General features: G+C 54.4%; 1 protein-coding gene and 1 non-coding gene across 5 annotated transcripts; both read right to left on the bottom strand.

Annotated features, from left to right (window-relative positions):
• Positions 1 to 687: 687 nt before the first annotated feature.
• On the bottom strand, positions 688 to 16,376 carry PRRC2A (proline rich coiled-coil 2A). Of its 4 annotated transcripts, none has more exons than XM_060023301.2 (31): positions 16,204 to 16,376; positions 14,207 to 14,381; positions 13,517 to 13,694; positions 13,052 to 13,151; positions 12,885 to 12,957; positions 12,402 to 12,545; positions 12,105 to 12,256; positions 11,830 to 11,909; positions 11,538 to 11,680; positions 10,757 to 10,847; positions 10,428 to 10,644; positions 9,537 to 10,011; positions 8,772 to 8,962; positions 8,254 to 8,548; positions 7,669 to 7,879; positions 5,602 to 7,467; positions 4,821 to 5,092; positions 4,492 to 4,622; positions 4,123 to 4,252; positions 3,930 to 4,015; positions 3,500 to 3,733; positions 3,213 to 3,353; positions 3,035 to 3,106; positions 2,749 to 2,916; positions 2,465 to 2,547; positions 2,071 to 2,281; positions 1,875 to 1,973; positions 1,523 to 1,735; positions 1,315 to 1,409; positions 1,114 to 1,204; positions 688 to 994 (listed from the first exon to the last, which is right to left on the bottom strand). In XM_060023301.2, the coding sequence occupies exons 2-31, from the start codon at positions 14,316 to 14,318 to the stop codon at positions 854 to 856; spliced, it is 6,495 nt and encodes a 2,164-aa protein (XP_059879284.1). In that variant the 5' UTR covers positions 14,319 to 14,381; positions 16,204 to 16,376; the 3' UTR covers positions 688 to 853. The 4 variants fall into 4 exon arrangements, with proteins under 4 accessions (XP_059879284.1, XP_059879285.1, XP_059879287.1 ...); XM_060023302.2 differs by having other exon boundaries at positions 8,254 to 8,542; XM_060023304.2 differs by lacking the exon at positions 16,204 to 16,376 and having other exon boundaries at positions 14,272 to 14,364.
• LOC132433005 (small nucleolar RNA SNORA38) lies at positions 13,894 to 14,024 on the bottom strand. Its single transcript, XR_009521054.1, has one exon. It is a non-coding gene; the product is annotated as a small nucleolar RNA SNORA38 (small nucleolar RNA).
• Positions 16,377 to 16,518: the final 142 nt, after the last annotated feature.

The raw sequence follows: 16,518 nt of genomic DNA, 5'->3' as shown, positions 1-16,518 counted from the left end.
CTCAACCAAGTTTGACTATGGTAGAACTGTTCTACCCAGTTCAAGGAGCCCAACCAAGTTCAAGCTCTGTGCTTGAACACATGTGACAGCTATAAAGGCACTTCCTTTCTTTGTGGACACGACCAAAGGGACATGTGGCTGCAAATTCTCTGCTGTCCCTTCTCCTTTTTAGCTAGTTTGTGCTGGGCAAATAGAACGTGGCAGAAACCTAAGGCCAGGTTGTAAGCTTTGCAGCTTCTGCCCAGACCTCTTGGAACACTGACTCAGGGAGGGACATTAAAAGGCCTTATGACTCAGGATTCTTGCCAGAGAAGCCATGCAGAGACAGTGGTTGACAACCCAATGGAGTTCTGCCTTCCAGATGTCCCACTATGGCCCCAGACATGTGAGCAAAAGCCCTATAGGACCAAGGAGCTCAGGTGCCGACTGACTGGTTACCAACCAACCTCACTCACTGGCACAAGATTTGCCCAAGGGAGCCCAGCTCTAATTCCTGGCCCACAGAGCTTTAAAGATACAACAAAAGTTTGTTCTGAGGTAGTTCTGTTACATCACTGAGGTAAATGGGAAATGGTTCCCTGACTGAAACCACTCTACAGATCACGTGGCACTGAACCATGACACAGGAGATTGCAAACAACTGACCCATCCCCAAAATCATTTTGGAAATATTTTTTTAATCCTTTTATTATTCTTTTTTAACAAACGGCCCCAGGGATAGGGGACCAGGGGAGGGGGGAGGAGGGGAAGTGAGGCCCCAGCCCCACAACCCCTCCCCACCCGCCCCTTTCCCCCTTATATATTTATAATCTATATACAAGCCCCGGGGGCGGGGGGGGCAAAGGGCACTCCCTCAGCGGGGTGGGGGCAATCCAGGCTCCTTGTCCCCTCGGGGCCCAGGCTCCTCTGCCCTTCGGGATGGCCCTTCTCGAGAAGGTGCCCCCGTCCGCTCCCAAGGCTTCGGCGTCCAGCACAGGGCATCTGGTGGGGAGGCCTGGGGGACAGGTACATGTGGAAGAGTTAAGTCAAACAGGGAGGTCAGGGATGAAAGGACAGGAACTCAGGTGGTGACTTTTAAATTAAGACTTGAGACCACAGGGGTTTCTCCTTCACCTGTTGGTAGAGGTCGATGCGCTGGGTGCGGAAGACTCCACTGTAGGTGGAAGGTGGGGCCTTGAGACGGGAGTTGAGGCCAGAGAAAGACCTGAAGGAGGAATGGCATTTGAGGCAACCTTAAGACCTGCCCCTGGTCCCCAAAGAAAGTAAGTCCTTGGGGATGGATAGGCAGTCTGCATCCCCATTCCCTTCTCTTGCCTTCCAGCTGGAGGAGTACGTGATGACCCAGGTCCCCCAAGGTTGCTGTTCAGTTTTCGATAATCATGGAACGGCTTTAGTTCTACTGGGTGCAGCTGAAGGACAAAAAATTCATGAGCATCCTGCCTCTCAACGCTTTTATCTCGAGATGCTAAATCCTTACCCCTAACTCTTGGGGTTCCCTAGCACTTCAGTTCCTGTACCTTACCTCTGCTCGCCCCAAGCTAGGGCCGAAGGGCCTGGCAGGTGAAGGCAGCACCCGAGTAGCAGGAGCAGGTGGGGGCCGCACAGCCAGGCTGGGGGGCTGCAGAGCAGGGCCCACAGGTAACAGAGAAAGGGGGGGTGGGGCAGGAGGCGGCGCTGGTGGCAGGGAGCCGAAGTTCACCACAGGCAGCTGAGAGTCCACCATGGGTAGAAGCACCTGTAACGAGAAACATGGGAGTGTGTGTTGGGGCAGGGAGGAATGTCAGAAAACCATGGAGAGAGTCCAAACAGGTAACAAAAAAAGCTAGAAGTTGGAGGAAAACAGAACAAAAGGGAACTGGGAAGATAAAAGGTACCTGCTGGGCAGGGGCCCCTGAGGGGAGGAAGCCACTTTGGCCACCAGGTTGCAGAGGAGGAGAATAAAAATCTGAAGGGGATGGCAGATCCTGTCGCACCTGTTGGGGAACAGGGAGGAATAAGTCAACTCCCCCAAAAGCATTCTTCACCCCACCCCTAACTCCCTAAGCCCAGCACACCCCCACCTCTTCTTACCTGAAGCAAGGGTGGGTCTGGCAAAGGGCTAGGGCAGAAAGCTGGAGAGTAGAGGAAGGAAGGTGGAGGGTAGAGAACTCCTCCAGCTGGCAACTTCCCCAGCTCTGCTGCTTGCAGTGGGGAGAAATCCAGAAACTGGCCCTTGACAGCTACCCCAGAGAGCAGTGCCGAGGGTGGGGCTGGGCCTGGGGGGAGGTACAGGGGCTGTGATCTGAAAAGAAATTGGGGCAAGGGGGAGGAAAGGCGTCAGGAAGCCAAAGTCATTTACTCCTTTAGTCTGAGCAGTACTGTTAAGTTCACTAGCCGCCAGGTACCCTAGAAATGTATTCCCCTTCCTTCTTCCCCTGAAACACAGTTCCATTTCCTTCTGAGATCCACAGAGATCTAGTCTTACCTGTAAGGGTGCAATGAGGGTGTCCCAGGGCGGAAACCTCCATTGTTGGGATGTAGCTGAGAGTCTATGGCTCCCCCTGAAACCTGCAGGAGAGCAAGTATGGAATAGCTCCAGTTTTCCTGGTCAAGAAAAGCTCACTCACCCCACCCACTACAGCAAAAGCAGGGAGAAAAATGAAATGACAAAAAAAAAAAAGTGTTAAAAACTACAAATTGGAAAGGTTTGATATTAGGAGACTACAGAAAGGGGCAGAAAGGGGTCTTGGGATAGGAAGTAGGACCTACCTGAGAACTGGGAGGCCCAGGGCTGCCATAGAAGACCTCAGGGTACAAGCGTTGGCCTGAGGAGCTGGTCTCTGGGCCACAGTGCCCAGAACCCAGGTTCTTGGATTGTGGCTCAGCTGAGGCAGAAGCACTGGGGAGCAGCTCCCAGTCTCGGGCTATGGGAATGGCCTGGGAAGGACAAGCCTTGTCAAGGGGGCTATCTGGGCAACCTGGATGCCCAAGTCACTCTCAGACGCCTTCTCCAGAAGTCTAAGGTCTTTCCCCAAAACCTCACTCTCCCACTTACCTCAGTGACTGATACCGTTAGCTCCTTCTCTGCTTTTAAACTGTCTCCCACCACTAGGCACAAGTCCGAGTCCTGTGATCATGGGCAGGAGAGATTGTCCCATGATTCAGACATGTGTCCTCCACATCCCACTTCTAGTCCACCCAACCCAAGACACCCAGATCTAGCCTACACAGACCTTGTCACTGGTACCAAACTGGACTGGAGGACCAGGTCGATGGGATGGCCGGAGGGAGCCAGGCTCTGGGCCTCGGTCTGTACGCTGCAATCGTTCTGTGCCAATGGGCCCAGGGGGCAGAGGCTGCTCCCGGGGCAGCTCCTGGGTAGGGCAACACAGTGAAGTAGGATTGGGGAAAGGAAAAGGAAGCCCCAATCAGTACACACAGGCAGAGGAAAGGGGAGGCAAAGGTAAGGCCAAAGTCAAAGTCCCAGAAACATTCTTCTGATCCTTTCTTGGTCGTTTACCTTTCTGTCCCCATCGTGGGGGGCAGGTGGCCGTCTCCTAGGAGGTTCAGAGGGTTCAGAGCCAGGTGGACCCTCACCAGGAACAGCATTCAGGGGGGAGGGGCCTCCAGACCGCTTGGGGGGCCCCTCTGCTGCCCCCTTGAGTCCTCCATCAGGGGAACTTCGCTGGCTGCAGGGACCTGATGACACCTGAGAATCCCCACTCAGGTCCACCCCACTGTCAGACTGACTCATCTGAGAGGAGTGGAGAAGGAGTTAGGTCAGAGTAGAAACCACCCCAATACCTGACTGTGGTACACACATAGACAAACTACACAAAGTAGGCAGCTACGTGATGCAACAGCCCCATACTCATCCCAGCATAGGTGGGGAAGTATGACCAGTGTTCAATAAAATCCCAGCTCAGACACTCCTTCCCACCCTCACTTACCTCTGTGCCAGCCACATCCTCAAAAGGACTCAGGGGTTCCATCCAAGGCTCCATGGAGCCAGGCTGGTAACTCTTCCGGCTAGTGGCTGGGAGGAGCACCAACACAACAGGAGTGAGAGAAGATGGCTCTGCAGCGCGCCTCGCTCTCTAAGCCCTCTAACACAGTCCTTTCCTTCTGCTCAGCTTAACTCACCAGTATGTATACGATTCCAGAGGTGAGGGGTCAGGGCCTCTGTTCCTGCATCTCTGGACTCTCCCTGAGGGCCTGGGCCCTCGGGTTTGGGGCCCAAGAATCCAGAGCTATGAGAAGGTGGCAAAGATTCCTAAAGGTGAGAGACCAGAAGCAAAACATGAATGAGGTGGGAACTGGGGAATGTAAGCACCTGAGACAGAGTGCCCCAGTTGTGGGGAAAAAGGGAGACGTGGGAGATAAACAGCGACTAACGCTGAGAATTTGGGGTAAAAACACAATGACAGAAATAAGAAAAAGAGTGAAGAAAACCTAAGTGAAAACCTTTGAAAGTGAGAGCAGTGAAACATCACCTCAAGCCCCATCCCTCACCTCCTGCAGCAGCTCCGGTTTTCTGGGAGGCCGCTCTCGCCGTTTTGGGGGGAAGGGATTAACCCCGGCAGAGTCCCGGGGAGTCCCGCCCACCCCCCTGACCATCGGCCCTGGCTCCTCCAAGTGGGGGTCTGGGGAAAAGGGGAAATCCGTCAGCATGTCTTGCTCTATCACTGAACCGAGTTTTTCCCTCTGTACTCCACCTCCCAACCCTTCCACCCTCAGTGCAGACACCCAGCATCAGGGCTCCCAGGCCAGATTCCTCCCCCTTCAGCACCTGGCCTTCTCTGGGGATGGAGACATTTGCACCCTCAGCCCCTCCAGCTTACCCGAATTGACGTCATTGTTGTTGGCCCTCTGAGGGTCATACCGGGTTGGGGGCCGAGGGGAAGGGCCTTGGGGGGTTTGGGGAGGCCCAGGCTTGGGCCTTGGGTGGCCCCCTGGTGCAGCTGCACTTCCTTGGCGGCTGCTGAGCTGGGCCAGAGCCTGTTGGATGCCAGCAGGGTTGCTGTGGATAACCTGGTCCAGGCGGAAGACAGCAGAACTGCTGGGGGGTGGGGGAGGCAGAGGGAGCCCTGGGGAACGCTCCTCTGGAGGACGGCTGAAGAAAACAGAGCATCTGTTCCAGTATGCACAGAATTGTTATATCTTCCCTACAAGTCCAATCTCTTCTATCTCTCCACCTTCAACCAACCAGTCCTCTGCGCTAAAATCCAGGTGTTTCTAAGCACTTTCCCCCACCCCCCCACACCGTGCGGCTTATGGGATTCTCGGCTCCCCAGCCAGGGATCGAACCCAGGCTCCAGCAGTGAAAGCACCGAGTCCTAACCACTGGACAGCCAGGGAATTCCCCATTTCTGAGCACTTCCAAGGAATTCTACTTGTAAAGATCAAGGAGAAAGCAAGGAATATGGGTGTTCCCAACGCTGTCAACTGCTTTCCAGCTACTTTACCTAGACATGGATAACCTAGTGTGCCTAAAAGCTTACCCTGCGCCCTCAGATCTCACACTCCAGTCCACAGCACCCAACCACACCTTTCCCCCAGGTTTTCTCCCCTCCCCCAACTTTTTAACCCTAAGAATAAACTTAGTCACCTGTCTGTACCCACCTTCGGTTCTTGGGAGAGGGCCAGCTCCTCTTGTCCCCTCGCCCTGGGCCGGTCCTCCCTCCAGGACCCCCGCCACCTCCACTGCTACCGCCACCACTGCCAGACTTGCTGCTTGGGCCTGGGCGCCGGTTCTGCCTTTCCATGCCTGGCCGCTGACTCGAGAAGCTCCGCTTGCTCAAATCCTTGGCTCTCTGGCTCAGCTCTCCACGGGACATGGCTGAAATGCCTGGTCCAGCTCCACCTCCACTGCCTCCGGGAGTCCCCACAGCTTTGGGGGTTAGCAGTGCTGCTGGCGGAGCCTCCTTGTCACCCCGGCGCTCACTGGCAAAGTCACTGCTCTCTGAGGCAGTCTCCCATTCCTCATTGGCTTGGTCTGAGTTCTGGTTTGACAGATCGGGAGACTTAGCAGCTGCCCGGCGAGGTGGCGGGGGCACTGCTACCGTTGTAAGGGCCTCCTCCGGTCCAGGAGTGGAGACTGGAAGGGCAAGGGAAGAGGTCTTGCCCTCAGCCCCCCTGGCAGCGTTCTCCCGTTCCTGTTTCAATCTCCGGAAACGAGGCGGTTTGTCCTGCTGCTGAGCCCTCCCATGTCGCCTCCTTCTGGGCCGCTCTCCGTCTTCCACACCCATGCCTATGTTGCTGCCTCCACTGCTGCCTCCTCGGGCCATGGGGGACAGGGGCCCTGGGATCAGCTTCTCTTTCAAAGGTTCCTTACTTGGAGGCAAAGGACCTGTTGGAGGCTTCTTTGGAGCCAGAGACTTGGTTGGGGGGCTCCAGCCTGGGCAAATGGGGGGAGGGGGCCGCCCTCCCCCTCGACCCCGGCGTGATGGCACCCCTCTGGGAGTGAAGACTCGTCCACCTCGGGCAGTGGAAAAGCGGGCTGGGGCTGGTGAAGGGGGTGCTCCTGATGGTGGGGGAGCAAGAGGGACCTGCGTAAGTACTCCTTCCTTGGGTGTCGGGGCCTCCTTGTCTGAGGGGGCCAGATCACTCTCATGGGTCTCGCTGCCTGTCTCTGAACCCCGCTGCCGGCGCCGCTTGGGGATTTCTTCATACTCTGAACCCTCACTCCGTGTCTCGCTGGCAGTGCGGCCTCGGGGAGCAGGAGGATGGTTTGGTCCCCCTGCCCCACCTCCACGCCCATCATCTCCTCGGAATTCCCGGTAACTACGGAACTCTCGGCTTCGGGCTCCCCGCCCCCGTCCCCCATAGGTGCCCCGAAAACCCCTCCCTCTGGCAAAATACTCCCCTCGGCCCCGACCCCGGCAAGAGGTAGGACCCACTCTCTCATAGGAATAGTCCCTCCGAAGCCTTGGGGCAGGGGAAAGAGTCCCACTGGGTGGGGTCTCCTTGGGGCCACCTATCTTCCCCTTTGCCGTCTTCAACGGGTCTGGCTTTGGAAGCTTGGGGGTTTCATCCCCCTGTTCGAGGGGCTTGGGGGGCAGATCTTCGACTTTTGCAGGCAGGGGGGGTTTCTTGATAGGCCCAGCGCGGCGGGGAGGGGCCCCTGGCTCCTCTGGAGGGATTCCACGACGACTGCTGCCTGGACGAGGGCCCCAGCGGGTCTCAGTGCGGCTCTCTCTGCGAGGTGGCGGGGGACCTTGGCCTCCAATTCCACGGGCAGGCTTTCGACCTGCTTCTGGCCCGGTCAGCTGTGGAGTCTCCTCCTTGGAGGTTTCCTTTTTGGGTGGTGGAGCTTGTATCTTGGCTGCCTCATCATTGCCTGGGGGCCAGGGGAGTGGACGGGGCCCTGGGGGAGCTGGCTCCTCCAGAGGGAAGCGAGGGATTGGGGGCCCAGGGGCTCCATTCTCAGGAAAGCCCGGATAACTGGCCAGATAGGGTGGTGGGGGAGGTACTGGAGGGGTCTCGCTCCTGAAGAGGGAGACAGAAAAGAACGGAAATTAAGTATCTTAAGACGAGGAAAACCAACTAGATGGGGAAAGAGAACACTTTATTATAACCCAGACACTCCTTTCACGTTAACCCTATCACTTCACTGATAACCCAAAGTACCTTTTCTCCTAGCCTAGATATTGTCACTGGAAACCCACCCATTTCTCTACTCAGACTCACCTCATCCCCTTCTCATCCTCGTCAGCAGCCTGGCGCAGTGGTGAGGTAAGTGGGCGGGGGTCAGCAGGTGTGGTGGTGAAGACATCTCCTACCCAGGCCAACTTTGGATCCACTGGTGGGGTGCCGCGATCCCGCAAGAGTGGGGGTGCGTGGCGCTCAAATGGCTCTGAGCTTGAGCCTCCACTGTCTGAGCGCTCCCGGGGAACCAGGCCTGAGGAAACAAAATAGTATGAGAAAGACCCCCCTTTTTTATGTTACAAACCCTCCAGCCCAAAAAGCATCTCCCCAGTTAATCCTCCATGTCAGCCCAGTCAATGTCGGCACCTCCATCTCCTGGGCCTTGCCCACGCTCCTGAAACACAGTTACCCACTAAGCTTCCCTAGAGATGAATCCAATTAATCCCCCCACCCAGGTAAATCCCAGTTAAAGAAGGACCACTGTTTCATTTCTGCAACAAAGAGGTATCTCAGCAGTGCTAGGCTCCCCTCTTAATTGGTGGCCCTTCATCCCCGTAGCAAGATGCTGATACCCACTTCCCAGGACTAAGGGGTCCACCATCCCCTCCCTCTTCTATGGCCCCTTACCAGAGGGATGCACACCAGGAGGATAGAAATCCAGAGGGGGCCGGCCCTGAAGGAGCCGGGGGTCCACATAAGGAGGAATCATCATCCAGCGGGGATCAAAGTTCATAGGGGGCATGGGTGGGGGCCGGCCCAGAGCACCTGGGTACAGGGCCTTGGGGGGTGGTGGAGGAGCCTGCGGAGCTGGCACAGCCCCCATGGTCACAGGCTGTGGTGGTGATGGGGGCACTGGGGCAGGTGGGGCGGAGCCCTGTTGATGCTGCTGCCACTGCTGCTGTTGCTGCTTCAAGAGCTGCTCCTGGGGAAAGACAAAAGGGGATGAGAGAGGCATCAAAGGCCCCAAACAAAAAAAACGAACAAAACAAAAACCAAAAACCGGCAAGTGCGACAAACACCTCGACTAGATGGAAACTAGGGGGACACAAAGGAAAGAGAAATGGTAGAGAGTCCCAGAAAGTAACTCATGGATAGGATAAATCCACGAAAAGCAGCCTTTAAAAGGGGAAGTAACTTAGTTTCACCTGCTGCTGCCGCTGGAAACGAGGAGGCAATGATTTCTGATACTTGGGGTAGCCCAAGCCTTGGCTGGGGGGCTGCCGGGTAGGACCAACACCATCACCCTTGGGCTCCACCTTTGGGGCTGGGGGCGTGGCAGGAGAAGGAACCTCTTCTGGTGGTTCAGGACCCTCTTTTGAGGGTAGTTGGGGTTCCACTGCATGAAAGAAAAGATACTCATCAAAGTGGTCTAGTCCCCTGACAGATATTCCATGAACACCCCCATAATTTCAGCTCTCACCTCTAGCTCCCCCACTGAAGGTTCCATGAACACCCCCATAATTTCAGCTCTCACCTCTAGCTCCCCCACTAAAGGTTCCATGAACACCCTCATAATTTCAGCTCTCACCTCTAGCTCCCCCACTAAAGGTTAAGACCATCCCATTTAAAACCCATGAAAACACTTCATGGTCTCCCAAAAGCCAACGGTGGTGGCATTAACTTCCCATGAGACCATCAAAAGTAACAGACACTTTCTTCAGCCTTGCTCCACTCTAGGCCTACGGGAAGTGGTTTCAGGTCACTACTTATTCAGGAATTCAAGTAACAAAACCTTTCCCCCTAGGATGTCCATACAAGTGAAAAGACCCTTCTCGATCCTACCACCGATGGTCCAATAAACCAAAACAACTGCCTTCTATTTCCTTTACTCACATCCTTACCACCTGCACCCTCAACCCCAAGCAGATAAGAGATCTGGCACCTGGTAGTACCCATCACCATCTCCATACCTGGGCTGGCTTCGAAGCTGCCACTGCTGGTGCTACTGGTGCTGCCACCACCACTCACCACGGTGGGAGCTGGAGCCACACCTGGAGTGGGGGTGGACTGGGCAGGAGGGGCCTGTGCCGGCTCTTCTGGTTCTTTTTCAGGTGTCGGGACTGGTGCCGGTGGAGGAGCTGGAGGTGCGGGGAGTTCTTTGGGGGCCGCAGGTGGTGGAGCGGGGGCAGGAGGGGCAGCAGGTGGTACAGCAGGTTCCGATTTGAGCCGCTTGTCAGGTGCCCCAAACTTCTCATCGAGTCGCTTGAGTTTCTCGGCACAGGCTGCCCTGCGTTCCTCCTGCATGCGCCGTTCCTCCTCCTCTCGCCGTCGCCGGGCTCGCTCCACAGCCAGGGAGATTTCAGATGAAGACTGCTTTCGCCGCTGCCGCCAAGCCTCATCCTCATCTTCGGGTGCTGGGGGCTTGCAGGGAGGGCCCCCGCGATCCTGTCAGTGGGCAGACCCAGCAGGGCCAGAGGTATCAGTCATTATGTTTCTTATGATCGCTTTCACAGACTGATCAACTGTCTCTAGCTGCAGGTGCAAAGACCAGGCCTAGGGGCTGATGGCCTCTCAGGGTAGGGACAAACTCATGATCCTAGTCTTGTTTCCTCTCTTTCAGAGACCCAAACATCCAGGTCTCCTTGTTTTTCCTAACTGGCATCCCAGTTTCTCTTCTCACCCAGACTCGCCTAACACCGACGATTTTCCAAACCTTTCCAGAGATGCTCCACAGCTCTGCATTTCCTGCAGCCCATTTTCGGTCCTCCCTCCAGCTTCCTCTTATTACTACTGCTTCAATTACTCAGCTGAAACTAATCTCCCACAACTGACCCTCTCAACCCCTCATTGTAGACACTCACTGGGTAGTCCCCAGGGGGGCCCCAGTTCCCGGTGGGGCCCCGGTGAGGTGGGGGTGGGGGAGGCTTTGGGGCAGGAGGCCCCGGCTCTGTCTCTGGAGGCCGAGAGGTCTCTGCCCAGGCCGTCTTGGGAGGGGGTGGTTCGCTGCCGGGGGAGTTGCCCTTTTTGCCATCTGCTTCAGGGGGCCGTTCCTCACCAGCAGCTGACTGGGACTCCTTGCTGTGAGCAGACCAACAGTGGAATTAAAATCAGCTGCAACCCAACTCCTTTAAGAGTATATTACCATGAGAGAAACGGAGCCCCCTCCTCTCCCCAGAGGGCCCGAACTCACTGGCCCTCAGCTCCCTCCTCATCGGAGTCTCGCCCGTCTTCCTCATCGCTGAACTTGAGCTTCTCAGTGTAGTCGACCTCCTCGTGGGCCCCTGAGGAGAACAGTGAAGAGTGGTAACCCAAGCATTCTGCTCTCCAATCTCATATTTTCTGGAACACAGGAACTACGTGATAGGATGTACTACTAATGCCAACTGCCCTCCTCCCACTGACATCCAGATCCCCACCATAACTCTCATTCTCACTCCTCTTAGTTCTCTACCAGGACTTGGCTTTCTTCCACGTATCTCCCCTACCTTTCAGTGTCTGCTTTTCTCCCACACAACCCGTTTTTTAAGATTTTTTTTTTTTTGATGTGGACCATTTTTAAAGTCTTTATTGAATTTGTTACAGTATTGCTTCTGTTTTATGTTTTGGTTTTTGGCCGCGAGGCATGTGGGATCTTAGCTCCCCGACCAGGGATCGAACCTGCACCCCCTGCACTGGAAGGTGAAGTCTTAATCACTGGACTACCAGAGAAGTCCTGTATGACCCGTTTTTTCCTCATCAGATTTTGCTTTTTAAAACTAAAACACTTGGGAATTCCCTGGCGGTCCAGTGGTTAGGACTCCACACTTTCACTGCCGAGGGCCTGGGTTCAATCCCTGGTAGGGGAATTAAGATCTCATAACTTGTGTAGTGCAGCCAAAAACCAAACAAAACCAAAAAACCAAAACAAACAAAAAAACCCCAAACCAAAACCAAAACAAAACAAAAATACTTGGTCCTTAGTATCCACTCACCTGCCCAACCATCATCATTCTCCTGGTCCAACTGATCAAACTCTTTGAGATTATCTTCTTTAAGAATGGAAGGCCGACCCACAGGTTCTACGAGGCGCATTGGTGGCCCTGAACCTCGGGGGCCTGCCACACGGGGGAAACGGCTATGTATGAAAAAGCAAAGGGGAGAAGAGGTTAAAAGACAGCATGTTGTATAATCACATACGAGACTGAGCCTCCTGGCTAGAAAACCATCTCCTCCCCAATAGGCTTCCCCTGTCCCCAACCACAAACCCAGACCTAGATTACTCACCCGGGCCCATCAGGAGTGGGGTATCGGTAAGGCCCCTGGGGTCCATAGGGCGGAGGGAACGGGAGATATGGGGGATACATCTGCAAAAGGGCCCAATAGTAGCTGCTCAGAGGGACAGTCAAATAGCCTACCAGCTCCCTAAACCTATTATTCTCCCACCCTCACTATATGTCACAGGCCCCTGCTTTCCATGTGTCCCCTCCAAAGACTAAGCCCTAATTCCTAACTCTCTAACTTCCAGCACAACCAATCCAAAACAAGATACCCAAACTCACGAAAGGCGGCATCATTCCGCGGTAGGGAGGGAACTGGGGTGGGCCTGCAGGCTGCAGCCCACCCCGGGGATCATGGCCGTGATGAAGTTTGGAGTCCGGGCCCTCCAGCTCATCAGGGCCACGCCCACCTCCGTCCCTCCAAGTTGTAGAATCTGTATTTTGGAAAAGGCAGAGAGAACATAGCTGAAAATGATGGGGAGAAAGATGAATAAGCTAGCACCTAACTCTGAGATGGAATAAGGTAATGTCCTGGCCAAAAGGTAACCACTCATTCACTCACTAATGGCGGCCACTCACTTTGGGGGCGGAGGCTTGGTCCGGGCCCAGACGACTGTTCGGCAGACTCCCTTTCCTTGGCAGCCTTGTCCTGGTCGCCAGCCGCCTGCAGGGTCGGAAATTCCTCTCGAGAGAATCGTGACAGTAGGCTTGATGCCCTTCCACCTGTTGGTGTTGAGGTGCAAAAGTAGGAGACACAAGTACATTTACTGAGGACGCACCATGAGAGTGGAAGGGTCTGATAGGTAGCAGATCCAGTTCTGCCTCCAAACTCACCCGCTACGTACTACATGTTCATTCCCCAAGAAAAAAGGTCAGTTTTGGGACATCCTCCTCACCTTCAGTTAATTCTGAGACAAACTTGCTCATGTGTGTCCCATGAAACTTGAATACGGGATCCAAAATTTAGCCAAAGAGGAATGAGGAGGTACAGTGGAGGTACAGTGCAGGACTCCTGCCTACTATGGTGCCCAAAGAGACCTCCCCAAACAGCCCTGCACTCACCATCTCCATGTGCTCCATGGGTGACACTGGCTTGTGCCCAGGACTTTACCCCGCTTGGAACCGAAGGAGCGTTCTGGGGAAGCAGAGATAATAAATGGTGACGTGGATGAGAAGCTTCAAGCCATTCTTGCCCCTGCCCCTTAAATAACATCCAGTTCTTCAGATACCTCGGGGGCTGCTGGGGGTCGTTTCGGTTGGTTGGAGGCAGGCGTCTGTGAAGCCGGCAGTGGCTGCGATTCCGGCGGCTGAGCGGTTGAGGCATCGGAACTGAGGGGATGGTAGGATGAGAAGGTTAGAGTCTGAGATGGCTCCAGCTCCACTGCTTCTCCAACTGGTGGAGGACAGGAACTGAACCCAGGTCTACTCCCTACTTTTAAAAAGTATTAGGGCAAAATACCATAAGCTCGTCACCCTGCATAGGCTGTCCTTTGTTCTTCAAGCTTTCTTTACATCTGACAGAAAGCTAAAGGTACCATTCATCAGTCATCTAACAGGAGTCCTACAATAGGCAGGACAGGGTCTTCCCTGTTTGTCTCTGACTCTCATGTGGCCAGGCTAGACCAAGCCCCCATTCATCCTGAAGTTCAAAGTTAAAATATTCATAACTCTAAGTCCCCCAGGTCTCTGTCTACCTCTTGGGGTCGGACTGCTCCTGTTTGCTTGCCCATCCTGTTCCGTCTTTCGGCACTAGTGAGACGTTGGGGTCATTGCCTTTGTTCTCGGCTTTCAGGCTTGGAAGGTTGGCTGGGGGTGGCATACGCCGAGCAATGGCAACTTTCCCGAGACTCTGCAGGCCATGGCGAGGGGCAACTGGAGAAAAGGTGGAAAGAGAGTGAAAAATGCTTTATATAAGAGATCTGACAGCATCCTACCCTAGGTCCCATTTAGACATCCTCAATATCTTCTCTTAGAAACCAAACTTCTCCTAGAAACCTTCCCTCCCTTTGCCCTAGGCAACCTCTGAAATTCTATCAGGAAAGAAGGCTGAGATGCTTTACATTCAATACTTCTATGTGGGATGGTTGATCTTGAGCCTGCAGGGAGCAAGCTGGCCCCAGACTTCTCCAAGTCCACATTTCTCTGCCTCCAATTCTTACGTGTCCAAAGACGGGAAACCACAGACACGCCTTTGTAGGAGGGTACTGGTGTTCACCCAAAGCGCAACATCCCCATGGGACCCAAGATAAAATTAGAAAGTCTCTAGTGTTTCTCTAACCTTTGGATGTATGTACCATAGTTGTTTCCCTTCGAAGAGCTCTGAAATATGTGCCCCATTCATGCCCAGCCTCCTATAATTAGGAACATCATTGCAGGACCCTCACCAGCGGGTTTCTGGATCTCTAAGGACTTGCCCTTATATGTATCAAACAGGTTGAGCGAGGAATACTTTTTTCCATCCTTCCCCTTGGCAGTCGGCCCCGAGCGATCGGACATTGCGCTGGAAGCTCATTGAGTACGTTGGGTCCTGCAGGCACCTCCCCCAAAACGTGCCGGAGCCTGTGGGCCAGATACCAAGTGTTTCAGTCTCTGCTCCATTTAGAGACTCCACCAGAAGCTTAGACTCGTAGGCTCCCTTTTATTCTCATCAGGGGCCCAGATATGTGGCCCTCTAGTGTCTCTTCCTCCAGCCTATTCAAACACCCCAGTCGCTTTAAGCAACCATTATCTACTTAGCTCCCCACAGAGCCCAAATGCCATGTTCCCTCTTTCCCCTAGACATCTCTTGCTAAGGAAACCCAAATAAAAATCCAGTATCTTCCTAATACAAACACTCTTCCCTTTGTACCAGCCTATATAAAGTGTAGCAGCCTCTTCGTTATGCCCACAAGTGATAATCTCTCTCCACCAAAATCATTTCAGAGACCTACAATAAAAAAGGGCAAGTCCAAGCTCCAGAGAAAACCAGAAAGACGCATACAGCTCCATCATGTAAGGAACAGAGCTCTAGATCCCCTACTTATTAGATACCAGCTTCCTGTGTGCCAGGTTCTATTCCCAGCCGCCTCACTCCCATCCGAGGAGGTTTGCAAGAAGGTATGCCAGAATTTAAGGATTTTATGAGCTTGCTCAGCCAGACTGGGGGCTGGTGCAAGAGAACTCCTGAGGGAACAAATGGGGCTCTACATACTCCCAAGCTATAGAACCAAGTATTTGGGATAGCCTGTCTTTTCCTACACTTGCCCCCATCCCAGCTCCTGGAAAAATTTTTGTCTGCAGATGAAATACTGGTGGGCTCTGGTTTACCCTATGTAGATGTGAGAGAAACAAAGCATTATGGACCCACCTCAAGCATACCATGTAACCATGGGGCCGAGGCCGGAACCAACTTCATTTTCCTACCCCCAGTAAAAACACACATCGGCAGTCATTTCTTTCCCTAATACCCCTTGCTCCCCAAGCCGGCCAAACTCTCCAACATCGGTCAGTTCCTGGGTGACAAGGCATTCGTTTATAGAGAATGGTGTAAAGGAAAGAGATGGGAGTTGGTGAGACATCCAGACAGGACCAGGATGATAACCCAAATCAAGAACTTTAAGACAGGTTAGATAAGGATTGCTTTTAAGGTGTTTAAGGAGGCCAGTCTTTGAAAATAAATTTATGAAAGAAAAAGGGACAGAAAAATAGTGAAGAAACTAAAATAAAAGAGAATTAATACGAAAGCAGGTGGGAAATAATACACGTAAGCGGGAATGGTAGGAAAAGGATGTAGACCAAAGTAAGGGAGCAACGTCAAGAGACCCAGGAGAAAGGGCGGGGTTGGGATAGAAAGGAGATAAGAAAGGAAACATGAAAAAAGCAGAAAAGGAATTGAGGAACGTAGAAAGCACAGATGCGGGATAAAAGCAGGGCTCCAGAGTGGGAGTGACTCGACGCGAAGTGGGGCGTCAAGAAGGGGGAACCTTAGCGCTGGATGATGGGAGGGGTCCACTGAAGGAAGGGAGACTCTTGGAGAAGAGGACAGTCAGGCGCGGCCCACCCTAGAGCGGCGGCAGGGAAGGGGACCACAAATACGGGTGAAAGGCCAGGAGCGCAACGGGGGGCGGGGGGGGTTACGGCCCAGGAGTGGGGGGTCGCCCCATGAAGCCATAAGGTGAGTGGGTAAGGGCAGGCCATAGACTCAGAGAAAGGCTGGAAGTGCGGGTCCCAGGGTGGGAGTATCGGAGGGGGAGGGGCAGGCAGGGCCCGGCAGCAGGAGGACAAAATGGCGGCGGCTAATGGCAGCTTCTCCTCCCCCCGGCCCGCCACCGCCGCTGCTGCCGCTGCCACCGCTGCTCCCGCGCCGGAAAAGGGCGTTAGCATTCGGCTCGCCCAGACTCACCTGGCCGGGTGCGCGGGGGTCCGGGACCGGGGCCTAGGGGCTCCCCGGGGTGGGATGGCGGTGGGGCGGGGGCGGATGGCGGCGGATGGCGCCGGGTTCGGCTCCTCCCGTCTCCCTCGCTCACTCCGCGGCTGGGCCCCGACTAACGGCCCATCCGGGCAACCGCCACCCCCGGGAGCGCCCCCCCGCCGCCTCCCACCGCGCATAAACACGCCCCTTAATTTGCATAAAGGGCGGGGAGCTTTCTACCCTATCCCTCTTTACTTCCAGGGCTATCCTTATTAAAAAAAGCAGAGCGTGCGAAGCTGATATAGG

This window comes from Delphinus delphis, chromosome 10 (genome assembly GCF_949987515.2).
Source record: "Delphinus delphis chromosome 10, mDelDel1.2, whole genome shotgun sequence".
NCBI lineage: Eukaryota > Metazoa > Chordata > Mammalia > Artiodactyla > Delphinidae > Delphinus > Delphinus delphis.
The sequence above is the reverse complement of the archived record's forward strand: the minus strand, read 5'-3'. Positions and strand labels throughout refer to the sequence as shown.

Coding starts and splice junctions, on each gene's coding strand:
- PRRC2A (XM_060023301.2), bottom strand. CDS start 14,318: ATGTCCGATCGCTCGGGGCCGACTGCCAAGGGGAAGGATGGAAAAAAG. Junction 5,093..5,601: donor CCCTCTCCCAAGAACCGAAG/GTGGGTACAGAC, acceptor TGTTTTCTTCAG/CCGTCCTCCAGAGGAGCGTT. Junction 3,734..3,929: donor AGGATGTGGCTGGCACAGAG/GTAAGTGAGGGT, acceptor CACTCCTCTCAG/ATGAGTCAGTCTGACAGTGG.